We start from the raw sequence: 12524 nt of genomic DNA on the forward strand, positions 1-12524 counted from the left end.
GGAACCCCTTTTCGTTTCTACGAGTATGTACTAAACTTTTCGTGTGGAAACTATTGCTGAATAGAATATCTACAAAAGAAAATTTAGGGAGGCGAGGCCATGATATCGACATACTCCGTACATTATGATCTCTGTAGTACTCAAGAGGACGAGAGAGGATCTCCACCACTTGTTTCATTTTTGCGCTACTGCTCAATTGCTCATGTAGCATGGAGGGGTGGAATTCTACAAATCTACTCAAAAGCTAATGCAAACCTTTCATTTAATTATTAGATTATGTACTATATCCGACTTTACATTAGTCAGGATGGTTACAGGGGTCGTAGGACCACCTTTTTTTTATTTCATCCCTTTGGGGCTTGTGGGTTACGAGAAACATCATGGTTTTCCTTAGCAACAATTGTTTGTTAGAAAGTAAGAGGACAATCTGAGATTGTTGCATCCTCCAAGGAGCATAGCGGATTAACCACCTGGGTTTCTACGAGTGGTGGTCTAATTGGTGGCTAGATTCCTTACCCCCCTCTTATTAGTTTCCTTTCCACTCTATTTTCATTTTCCGAACCAAACACCCCCTTATTTCATGTGCATGTGCTACTTCTATATCCTACATTAATTTTCTTGGTTTAATGTTTGTTGTGTGTAGAAGAGCTATTCAAGGTCCAATCACGAGTGACTCAAAGTCTAGTTTGGTCAAGGAAGTATGTAAACATAGGCTACGAAAAAAAGCTTCGATTTGTTGCTTGTGGGTTTCGAACCTTTGCCTTGCTGCCATCTCTTTCACAACAAGCACCATCCACCAGCAACACTAAGCTACTGCAGTAGTGCAGCACTGCATCTCTTAGCTGCACTCTAGTCATTAACACGGCAGCCTTTCCTGTACCAATACAACTTGCTTCCAGCCAAAATTCCAGCCCAGGCCACATCATCACAAAATTCACAACGCACCACTGGCTCTTCCTTCTCCCTTACCAACGAGCCCCACAAATCCCCTTACAACAACATTGAACCACCTCATTAGCAATGCATCATCATCTCGAATCACACATCTCACACATTGCCTAGCAACAGGAAGAATATCAGAACAGTAACAATTACATAGTTCACCAACCATACCATATTATTTATTTATTTAAGAAATCAGTTCATATACAATTTTCATTCCTAAAAGTCATCGGCTCTTCCAAACTGAGTCCATAAGGGACTTTTTTTTAAAAAAAAGTCAGAATTACATTTTTCAACCTATCAAAGTTTGTAGAGGCTGCAACCTGCTAGCTTTCCCATTGAAAGTGTTGCCAGTTACTCGCATCAATCAGTCTCTCAGTAACACAAATTTAACTAGACATGGTCAAGTTGTCAAGTGTCATCTATCAGCTGCAACGGATGGTTTGCGTTCCTGGAGAGATATGACCGTTTCAAAAGCACCCACCAAAGCCTTTACTTTACTCTTCCTCTTCTCAACAAGCTTACTAGCAGTTTCTTCAATCACATTATTATACGAAACTTGCTCATCTTTCTTAGTCTCCATTTCTTGGTGCTTCAAAACAACCTTTGCCACACCAGTTTCTGCCTCCTTTTTGTTACTTTCAGCAGCCCTTTCCTTGTAGCTGTTCCGGTGGGCCCCACCATAAGTGTCTTGGTTATCACCCAAGGTCCTGCCTTTCCTAAATCGTAGCCTTCTCGGAATGCTGATTTCAGATTGATGTTCAACCACCTTTCCCTTCCGAAACTTCAGCTTTAAAGATGCAGGGTCCCGACCCTCAGAATCATGAATCAGTTCTCTTCCTTCTTTTAAGCTATCAGCTGCTTTTGAATCACCAGAGCTATTGTAGTTAGAGACTGAGCCCTCAGCCTCGCTATCAGTATACTCTGAATCCAACTCACACTGGTCATCAACCTCGCGAGAAGTGAAAGACAGAGAATTTCCTTGGGAGGATGAATTGAGCGATTCTGGTGACAAAGGAGAAGGAGATTGAATCAAGAGGCCTGTATCGAGAGCAGTTGAAGGATGATCCTCCTTAGTCTCAATCATATGCACTGTTTTCTCCTCAATTTTCTCATCAGCCAGCTCCTTGGGCTCAGCTACATTAGCTAACATCTGATTCTTGACAAAAGCTTGACTTCTCCGATTCTGTTCTTTAGGGCCTCTGCCAGCTGTTGTTGGATGCAAGAGGTTTTTCACCTCCACTTTCGAAGTCCTTAGAGACAATGAGGCAGCTGAAGGAGCCAGAGTCTTCACAACAGCAACTCTAGAGGTTCTTATATTATCACCAACCTTAGTCTCACTAGTGTGCTTGCTCCTTAATCTTAAGGAGCCTAAGGAAGATGATGGCTTCTCACCCTTACTGTTCGGCTTCAGAAGATCTACAGAACCATTCCTTTCCTCAAAATTTATAGAAGTCCGTTTTGATGAAACACTCTTTTTTGCAGCTGAGGCAACTTCGGGATTTGAGATTTTCATGGTATTGGATGAAGGTGATGGCTTCTTAGCCCAACTGTTCGGTTTCAAAGGACCCTCAGAAAAATTCCTTTCCCTAGGATTTAAAGGTATCCGATTTAATGAAGCTGGCTTTTTAGCAGTTGAAGCAACTTCATGTTTTGAGATTTTCAAGGTATTGGGCAAAGATGACTTTCCAAGGGATGGAACTACCTTCTTAACCACTTTGGGAGCATCAGGTGAAGAAGATTTGGTGAATGATCTCGCTTCTAGCTTAACTACTTTTGACGAATCATGGACAGGGGATTTCCTAGATGACTGTAAATTTCTTATCAATTTACTGTTAGCAGGAGCAGACTCTTTGGCTGATGGAAGCGCAAGGTCGTTAGACTGAACTGCTTTTTGAACCTTTTTATCAACATATATTTCAATCTTTACTGTCTTTTTTCCATGCGGAAGTGGTGCTGACAATCTCCTTCTTTCAGGGCGAGGTGGCTTATTGTGAGTAATCCCATGCTTGCAGGCGTCATGGCAGGAACCAGTAGACACTCTAAGATAATGAGGAACTTTCTTAGTGGTCTTAGGCTTTCGAGTAGAGCGATCTAGTGATTTTTCTTCATTGCTAGCTGGAACATCGTCATTTTCCACTGTCATTATAAAGGAAGGCGAGACAACTGCACAGTCTATGATCTGAAAAACAAGTGTAAACAAAATGAAAATTCACAAGTCACACTCGTAACTGCTAGCAAATATCACAATGAAGATCCATTGACTACATAGACAAAGGATTCAGAAAATTTACCGAAAGCAATAGTCAGGAAGTGAAAAGGAAAGAGCAAAATATCACTAAAAAAATACAATAAGAATGTAACACGGAAAATTATTGACATTCAAACATGTGAAGATCATTAATCATTCTGTTAAACCCGAGCATTATAATCACCCCTGCCTGTTAATTTAACTCCAGGAATTGAAATAAAACAAATTTAACAGAACTGAAAATGATTTCAAGGTTGATGCTTACAACATTCTTTACCCCTCTAGACAACATACATTCAATTATCCAATCACAAATCAAACAACGGGTTTACCACCTCAACTAGATAACCTGTACTCAAGTATCTGATCCCGAATCTAACTATGGGTTTAGCGCCTCAACTAGACAACCTGTATACAAGTATTCAATCCCGAATCAAACAATTGGTTTACCACCTCAACTTAGACAAATGTATTCAATATATCCAATCCTGAATCAATCAATGTGTTTACCACCTCAAACTAGACAACCTGTATACGAAATCTTTGCTTAACACCTCAACACCGTCCAAGAAAAAACAAACATAAAAATTAGACTCCTTCCACATTATGATTCAGCAAAGTCATACACGCAATGCGAATTGAATCAGAAATCTTATCATGATTCAATGTGCATTCAAGCTTAAATTTTTACTGTAAAAAATACAACTTCTGTTAATTTGAAGTTAATGATAACTTTTCACTTCATGTAACCAAATTACTCTATAAAACATTAAACATAAAAACACATTGCTGATACAAACATAGAAATAAACTAATCAAATCAAAATGAGCTTAAAGAAGCAAATAAACATTCCCAATTATTGTTAATCAATCATATTTTTCATTTCATTCTCATTTTCAGCATCATTGCTCAACACATAGTAATAATTACAATTATATTCAATCAAAAATCATCATTAAAAAAAGAGAGATCTCACCTTTATATTATAATAAAAAACACTTCACCAGTTCACTTTTTCTGATGTAAGAAAATCAGCCTTCTTCAACTCCACAAACTAAAAAATTAGCAAAATTAGAAATATCAGTCAACAAATAGAAAAAAAATCAAATTTTATCATAAACCCAGAAAATATATACGCAAATTAAAAACAATCCATCAATTGTAACTTAGAAAACCCAACTTTATATTAATAAACCAGATATTTATATATAACCCCACCAAAATATTTTTGCAAAAATTAAAAAGAAAGAAAGCTACCAACCGATTTTCTTCAGAATCTATTGAAAACCCTTAATACATTTTTTTTTAATTTAAAATTTTTTTGAGGGTCGGCGAAGAAACGGTGGGTATAAAAATTAGTAGAAAGAAAGGAAGAATGCGTTCAAAAGGCTTAAAGGCTTAAATTTTTTTTTGTGTATGAAAAATATAGAAGTAGTATATTTGGAGTAAAAAGTGCAAGTTTTGATGGATTCTAAGCAGAGGAAAGAGATCGTGGAAGCAACCTTTTGTACAGTTGCTGGGTCAATTCCAACTATGGAGGAGGAATACAGAATTTGAGGGACCGACACGACAAGACGTCCGATGATGATATACCGTATATACCCGATAATCCAAAGCCTATTAGATTACGACTAATCGAGATTGAATGCAAAGCCTATTAGATTACGGCTAATTGAGATTGTGATTTGATGGGTTCTTGTGTTTTTGAACTCTTTTTAAGATTTGAATCTGGTTGTTTGTTTGTTTGTTGCTACTGAATTTGCGCATATACGGCTCCGTATTGAACGGGGGAAGGTGGGAATGAGTCGAATGACAGTGTTTGTGACTTTTGAGTGTGAAAGATTTGAGGGGTTTTTATTTATTTTTGGGGTGCAATGTAAATCTATTGTGATACATTTTGGGTGCAATCTAGTGTGATACTTTTGAGGGGGTAAGGGGGGCTTAACAATGAGTCTGTGGGTCCAATTGATTATGACTAGCTTCTATAAAAGTTTGGAGGAAGTAAAAAGGGAGTGTTGTGAGACAAAACAAAATGTCTCACAACTATTAAAAAATTAAAAAGGTACAATGAAGAGAGAGAAATGTGGAGAGAGATAGGAAGAGTGAAAAAGGTAGTGTGGGCTCCACTTCACGTGTAAAACGGACAAAAATTTGACAGGACCACTACCACTGAGTCTATATTTTGTTCAACTGAAACTCTAGTTGAATCTTTTTGAGTACCACTAAGACTATATTTTATACCACTGGGTGTGTATTTTGTACCACTGAAGTTCCAGTGGTATGATTTAAGAGCTCAATAAGACATCTCTAAAATGACGTCTGGAATGCCTATATTGCCCTTGTGAGACATAATTTATTTGTCTCACAACCCTCCGTTTGGAACACCTCAAAAGTTTGTGGCAATTGGCAAATGACAATCTCAAAATTTCATGCTTTCTAAGGAGGTGTTCCAAACGGAGGGTTGTGAGACTATAAAATTTTGTCTCGCAAGGGTAATATAAGTATTTTAGACGTCATTTTAGAGATGTCTCATTGAGCTGTTAAATAATACCACTGGAACTTTAGTAGTACAAAATACACTCTTAGTGGTATAAAATGTAGTCTCAGTGGTACTCAAAAAAATTCAACTAGAGTTTTAGTGGAACAATATATAGACTCAGTGGTAGTGGTTTTGTGAAATTTTTGTCCGAGTTGCACGTGAAATGAGGCCCACACTACCTTTTTCACTCTTCCCATCTCTCCCTTCATTTCTCTCTCTTCATTGTACCTTTTTATTTTTTTAATAGTTGTGACTTGTGAGACACTTTACTATGTCTCACAACACTCCCTTTATACTTCCTCTTTACTAAGTTACTAAACTTTCAACTTTTGAGGACATAGGAGATGGAGCCCTAAGTGGTTGGGGATTCGATCCTCATCCCCCCATTCTGTAATAGGGTGGGGACTCCCTCGGTAGCTTATCATATACTTCCTCCGTTCTTTATTACTTGACATGTATTCTTTTTTAGCAAGTTTCTTTTTACTTGACCTGTTTCTTTTTTTGGCAATTTAATACTACACTTTTACTTATTTACCCTCACATTTTCAACATACTACCTTTGTTACCTTACCCCTTTTTCTCTCACCTCAACCATACCCCTTAGTTCTGCATAGTTCCACCACCATATCCTCCCTCCATCCTCCAAGTAACCATGGCAGCCAGTCAGCCACCCATGTCCACCACCCTAAAAATATTTTTGAAACACCACCATCCTTCGTTCATCATCACCGCTATCTCCCTCTTCACCGTCGATGGTCTCCAAACTCCTCCCCTCACACCCTCTCTCATCGCCTCCACGGCTCTACCGTGCGCCACCTCCTTAATTTGTAAAATTGCTTAATGTTCACCAAAATCGAGGCCATGGTGGTCGAATTTGGCCAGAAATTCTAGATCTGAAACCACCATAACCAAATTCGACCACCAAGCTCTCAATTTCTGAAAAAATTGAAACAAGGACGGTGGTTGGTGGAGTGTGGGTATTTTCTGTTTCCTCTCATTTATTTAATTATGGTGGTGGTATATTCTCTTTTCTCTTATTACTTACTTAATATGAAGCAAGAACGTAACAGTATGTTGGCCTCTTCGCCATTAATGGTTGTTGACGACATTAATTTGTGGTGGTCAAATGTGGTGATGAAAGATGGTTTGAGGGGAGTGGACGCGTAGAGGAGAGATAAGGCTTGGCCGGTGTTGTTGCGGTAGTGAAGGGGTTGCGTTTGTGGTGGAGGTTGCAGAGTTGTAGTGATAAGGTGGGGGGCAGGGGAGGGTTTGGTCAGGAGAGGGTTATCCGGTTTGGTAAGTGACTCATGGAACAGGGGTAGTGGGTAAGGGCAATATTGTCTTTTAGCTTTCTTTCTTACTCTTCCTTGATATGTGTGCCTAAAAGAAGTAGGTCATGTAATAAAAAACAGAGGAAGTATTCCCTCCATTTTTAAATATTTGTTCCACTTTTCATTTGCGGTCGTTTTTAAATACTTGCTCCATGTCCTTATTTAGAAATCTTTTACAATATTTAATGAATTTCTATCACCTAGTGGTCTCAACATATTTTATCTCTCATCCAATTATCTCCACTACTTTTACTTTTTACAATATTTAATTCTTATACCAACTTCACTACCGCCATATTTTATTATTTTCTCCTAAACTCTGCGCATGGAGATATAGAGCAAGTATTTAAAAACGGAGGGAGTACTCCCTCTGTTTTTTTTTTTTTTTTTTTTTTTTTGCATCTGTGAATGGATGAATAGTTTATTACTAAATAAAGTCAATGCGATGCACGGTTTGTTTAAATTTTTTTAAAATATTTTTTTATATGCTAAAATTTGTTAAACATTTAGATAAAATTCATAATATCAAAAGATAATATTTTATATTTAATTAATTTAAACTTAAAAATATCATTCGCTAATTTTGCTTGCGTGGCATTTGAATTAAGTAATTCTAAGGAAATTAATAATTTCTTATTTAATTGGCTACAACCAAAATTTATAATCTTATATGGCGCGCTAAGAATATTAAATCCTACGTGGTTCTCTAAAACCTCGGGAAAAAACTCCCCTTTATATATAGAAAAATACACTTTAATAATCCCAACTATTGTCGATTACCTACAACAATTCCAACTAGGGTTTATTTTTTAACAATCCTAACTATGCACCCAGTTTTCCTCCAACAGACCCAAAAACCGGTTACCTATTGAAAGGGTAAACCTTTTCTAAAGAAACTTTTAAGCTCCACTTGTCAGCACATGATTGGCTGCATAATATTAAAAAAATTAAAAAAAAAAAGAAAAAAACAAATTATCAAAAACCATCTCAGCCACCCTCCTCCTCCCTTCACCCACCATGAAACCTTAAGCCAACCACCTGCCACCCCAAAACCACCAGTCAACGAGCCCTCCCAACCCCCAAAACCACCGGCCACGCGAAAACCTCCCAACCCACAAAACCACTGGCCACGACACAACAGTTACTCCTCCAGATCGTCAACCATGACCCTCCTAACCCTTAAAACCACCAACCACGATCCAACCCACTCTAACCTCTAATCGCCGCCTGGTTGCCGCAACAACAATAACAACTACAACACCAACACAGCTTGCCATCAACGTCGTCAACACATAAGCAGCCACTAACAATTCAACCGGCCTCCAATAATCGGCGCAGGGGGGGTTGGGGAGTTTCGCCAACACGCGGATCTAGGCGGAGAAGGAGATAAGGAGGGAGGTTTAGGTGGTTTCACGAACAAAGCTAGGCGGAAAAGGAGGGAGGTTGGGGTGGTTTCGCGATCGGGTAAACAAGTGGGAGGTTACGGTGGTTTTGCGATCGAGTAAACAGGTGGAAGGGGTGGTGGTTTCGCTGATGGCTAGGGGTTAAGGGTGGTTTAATTTCACGGATGGCCGACAAGTTGATGGTTGGGGGTTTACGGTGGCTTCGCGAATGGACGATGAGTTGATGGCGAAATTCGGTTAGGCTACGGGGGATGGGGGTGGCTGTGAGGGAGGAGATTTTTTTTGTTTTTTTTTTAATTATTATTATTTTTTAATTTTTTTTAATTTTTTAACCACTGAAGTGATGCCACTTGTCAAAGAAACCTGTTATATTAGGTTGATGACCGGCTGGGTCTGCTCTAGGAAAATTGGGTGCATAGTTAGGATTGTTAAAAGATAAACCTTAGTTGGGATTTTTGTATGTAAATCGGCAATAGTTGGGATTATTAAAGTACATTTTTCCTTATATATATATATTAGATTGTGACACATAGGATGATAAATAAGTGAATTTTGGATGGATTTTTTTTTTAAGATGAAAATTTTGTATATTGTTTTTATTATTCATACTAGATTAGTACCTGTGCGTTACACGGTGATGAAAACTAATTTATATGAAATAAGTAATTTATAAACTTTAATCCTGATTATATGTTTTTCATTTAGTTGTATTACACATTTTTATTGTTCTTTTCTTTCTCTTAATTTGTTTATTCCATTATCAAATGAGTATTTTGAAGAAATCAAAGATTGATATTATCCATAATCAGATAAACAATGATTGAGCTTATCCATACATTTTAGAGTTTTTTTTAAAAAAAATAAAATAAAAAATCAATAATGACATCATACATTAAACTGGAGGAATTTTTTTTTTAGAGGAAGCGACACATAAAATAGGGAGGGGGCTAATGTTGTCAGCAACGTTTTGTTTTAGTATTAGTTGATAGATTAGTGTGTTTTTTTTTTTTTAATTTTTTATTTACACTTATAATCCATTTTGGCATTGTGGCCAAAAGTAAGTCACTTTTCATCATTGGTACTTTGGTAGTTTCCAGATTCATAGGTTTTTCTTTTTTTTTTTTTTTTTTTTTTTTTGAACAAAGCTTATGTTTTGAATGGATATATATAGATTATGTTATGCAATTTGATAGTTCCGTATTTATAAGCAAACAACAACCGTAGTATGCATATATTATCTAATATTTTAACTAATACAATACTTGTAGTTTTTTTAAATAGTTTTTTTTTAAAAAAAAAAAAAGAATTGATGACATCATACAACAAAATGGCAGAATTTTTTTTAATATGTAAGCGACACATAGGATAGGAAGGGGGATGTATGATATCAGTAAACTTTTGTTTTAGTAATAATTAATATAGGTATTGAAAGTAAGATGGGGACCATGTAAGAGAAAGTATGTGAGCATGAGTATATTTTCTCTGTTTATTTATAGTTGCAATAGTTTGACTTTTACACTATTCATGTGTTTTACTTTGATTAGCTTTGACAATTTATACTTAAGTAAAAATATAGTCATGTGGGATCTTGTTAGATTCGTCTCGATTTATACAATTTTAATATTTAAGGTTTATAATTTTTACATATTGGTAATTAAAGATATGAGCGATTGAAAACATGCATTGGCAAGCGTGAAAAGAGAAGTGTCGCAACTATAAAAAAAACAGAGGAAGTATATTTCCCTACCTTATAAAAAGTGGGAAAATACTCTTATGAATAGTGTCAAGACTATTATACCCTTAAAAAGTTAATTGACATATTTACCCCCAATGAAAATTAATTTTGATGCATTTAAGTATTTAACCTTTCGTATTTTTGTCCTCTATTTCTTTTGTTTATCTTCCTTCTTATCATTCTAACGAAAAGGCCAAAACTCCTCATTTCTCAATTTCCTCTTTTCTCACGAACTCCTTTTCTGGTTGCTGAAAAATACTATTAACATGTCAGTTTCCATTCCGGTACCCCCGGTCACCACCCACCGCCGCGATAATTCTATAAGGATGATGACCCTACTGGTTGTTTTTTTATACTAAAGGAAATGTAAAGTTTGTGCAATCTTTTTTTTTTTTTTTTTTTTGACAAAGGGCAACTCAAAACAAACAGAACCTAATACAAATAACTAAGTAACTGACGTCTTCTAGCTGAAGCAGCCAGCTGGTGAGCAGGGAGTATATCATCTATTTGTTTTATACGAAGAGGTGAATAAGCATACTATTCGGAGACGCCCGTATCTGGTTAGAGTTGGGGACAACTCAAGATTGGTGGAGTTGACGGATGAATGAAATAATGGTACCTTCATAGTGGTGGACTGTAATTGCTTGGATACCATTAAAATGATAAACCAAAAAAAAAAAAAAAAAAAAAAAAAAAAACATAAGAGTAATACTTTTGATGTAATCTCTTTTAGTTGTGTTTATAGGGGAATCAAACAAAGCAACTCATTTGATGAGTCTTTTACGGAATGTAGCAGTTATGTCTTACATATGAGGTACTATAGTCTTATGCTTTTGATTAAGAGGTTGTTTGAAGATGTATTTTGCTTTAGTTACTGTGTCATTGGCTCGATTTTTATCCTGGGAAAAGCTTATAGTTTATGATTATAGGAAAGAGTTAAGACGTACTCATACATCATCAGTTAAATACTCGTAGCTCATAAATATTATCTCCTCCATTATATGGTCCAAAGACTATCTAATTGCAGGGAAATATATTACGTAGCCTTTGTGCCAGGGTGTTCAATGAGGGTTTTGTCCTCTCCATAACACTCCTATTGTAGTTATAGAATGATGCAATAGCTTTGATTGTCTTTTTTTATATAGTAATGCGTACATTGGCGAGTTATAATATATATGATCATTTTTAAAATAAATAATCATATCACAAATCATTTTTCAACAATTAAATAAATTAAGATAAAATCTTTTATTGATCGTCCTAAGACAAGTATAATTCAACAGCAACTCAAAGTACGTAAACTTTGAGGTTCGAATTTATAACTCCCTACGATGGCTAGCTGTATCGCACGCATCGCGCGCGTAGGCTTCCCTAGTTATTATATAAGTGGGGATCATGGAGAGAGAAATGGTAATTTAAGTGGGGTTTAAAGTAGAAAACATAAATGATAAATATAGAAATTTAAGTGGAGTATAAAGTTATCAAATAAAGAAATGATGCATTTAAAAAAAACACTCATAAAAGGGAAGTGATACATTTAGAAAAACGGAGGAGTAAAAAAATAATAAGAGTAACTCCAATGGTGTAGCTAGGGACTTGCTTGCAATTTTTAAAAGTCTATAGCTACTAGATCGAACCATTGGAGCAAAAAAATACAATTAGCTTGGTCGCCCAAACTAATTTGCTTGAAAAAAAGTTTCCAAAATTTTGGAGATTAATATTAAAATAATTAAATTTCTGGGCTAATTGAGAAAGTTAAGCTTATTTAATTAGCAAGCTCTGAGTTAACAAGGCACAAAATAACTATGAAGAAAGTTAGCTTGAAATCATATGTGGCATGAGAAGCTAATTTAACAATTAGCTTACCATAGCTTACCATTTAAGTTACTCAAATAATTTTTGACTTCTAATTTTTAAATGGTACAGAATATATTTTATCCATTTCGAATTAAATGTGACAAAAGATTAATGTGATGTTAAAATATATTAAACTAAACTTATTAAAACAATCATAAAATCCAAAATTTTTAACCTTGATAAGGGCAGCGTTGGATATTCACACAATAGTTAAAGTGTACATCTGCACTTTGATAGTATAGGCGTTAACTAAGGGTGTGATAGGAAAAAAAAAACAATGTTATAGATGGTATTTCTCTGTTAACAATTAATTCACATTTTCTCTTTCTTTGCCTGTCTTCTACAGTCCGTTTATACTACTCTATATCACTAGGTGCATTTGCTTTCTTTCCCTTTGTTTGGGCTCATCAGTTGTGGGCTCAGTTCCAAATAAGGATGAATTACCAAAATACCCTGGCATAAACC

General features: G+C 36.0%; 1 protein-coding gene across 1 annotated transcript; it reads right to left on the reverse strand.

Annotated features, from left to right (window-relative positions):
- Positions 1 to 1168: 1168 nt before the first annotated feature.
- LOC145595335 (uncharacterized) lies at positions 1169 to 4652 on the reverse strand. The gene is made up of 3 exons (XM_081651726.1): positions 4456 to 4652; positions 4171 to 4248; positions 1169 to 3124 (listed from the first exon to the last, which is right to left on the reverse strand). The coding sequence occupies exon 3, from the start codon at positions 3086 to 3088 to the stop codon at positions 1361 to 1363; it is 1728 nt and encodes a 575-aa protein (XP_081507852.1). The 5' UTR covers positions 3089 to 3124; positions 4171 to 4248; positions 4456 to 4652; the 3' UTR covers positions 1169 to 1360.
- Positions 4653 to 12524: the final 7872 nt, after the last annotated feature.

The sequence above is a fragment of the Chenopodium album genome, chromosome 19 (genome assembly GCF_948465745.1).
Source record: "Chenopodium album chromosome 19, dcCheAlbu1.1, whole genome shotgun sequence".
Taxonomy (NCBI): domain Eukaryota; kingdom Viridiplantae; phylum Streptophyta; class Magnoliopsida; order Caryophyllales; family Amaranthaceae; genus Chenopodium; species Chenopodium album.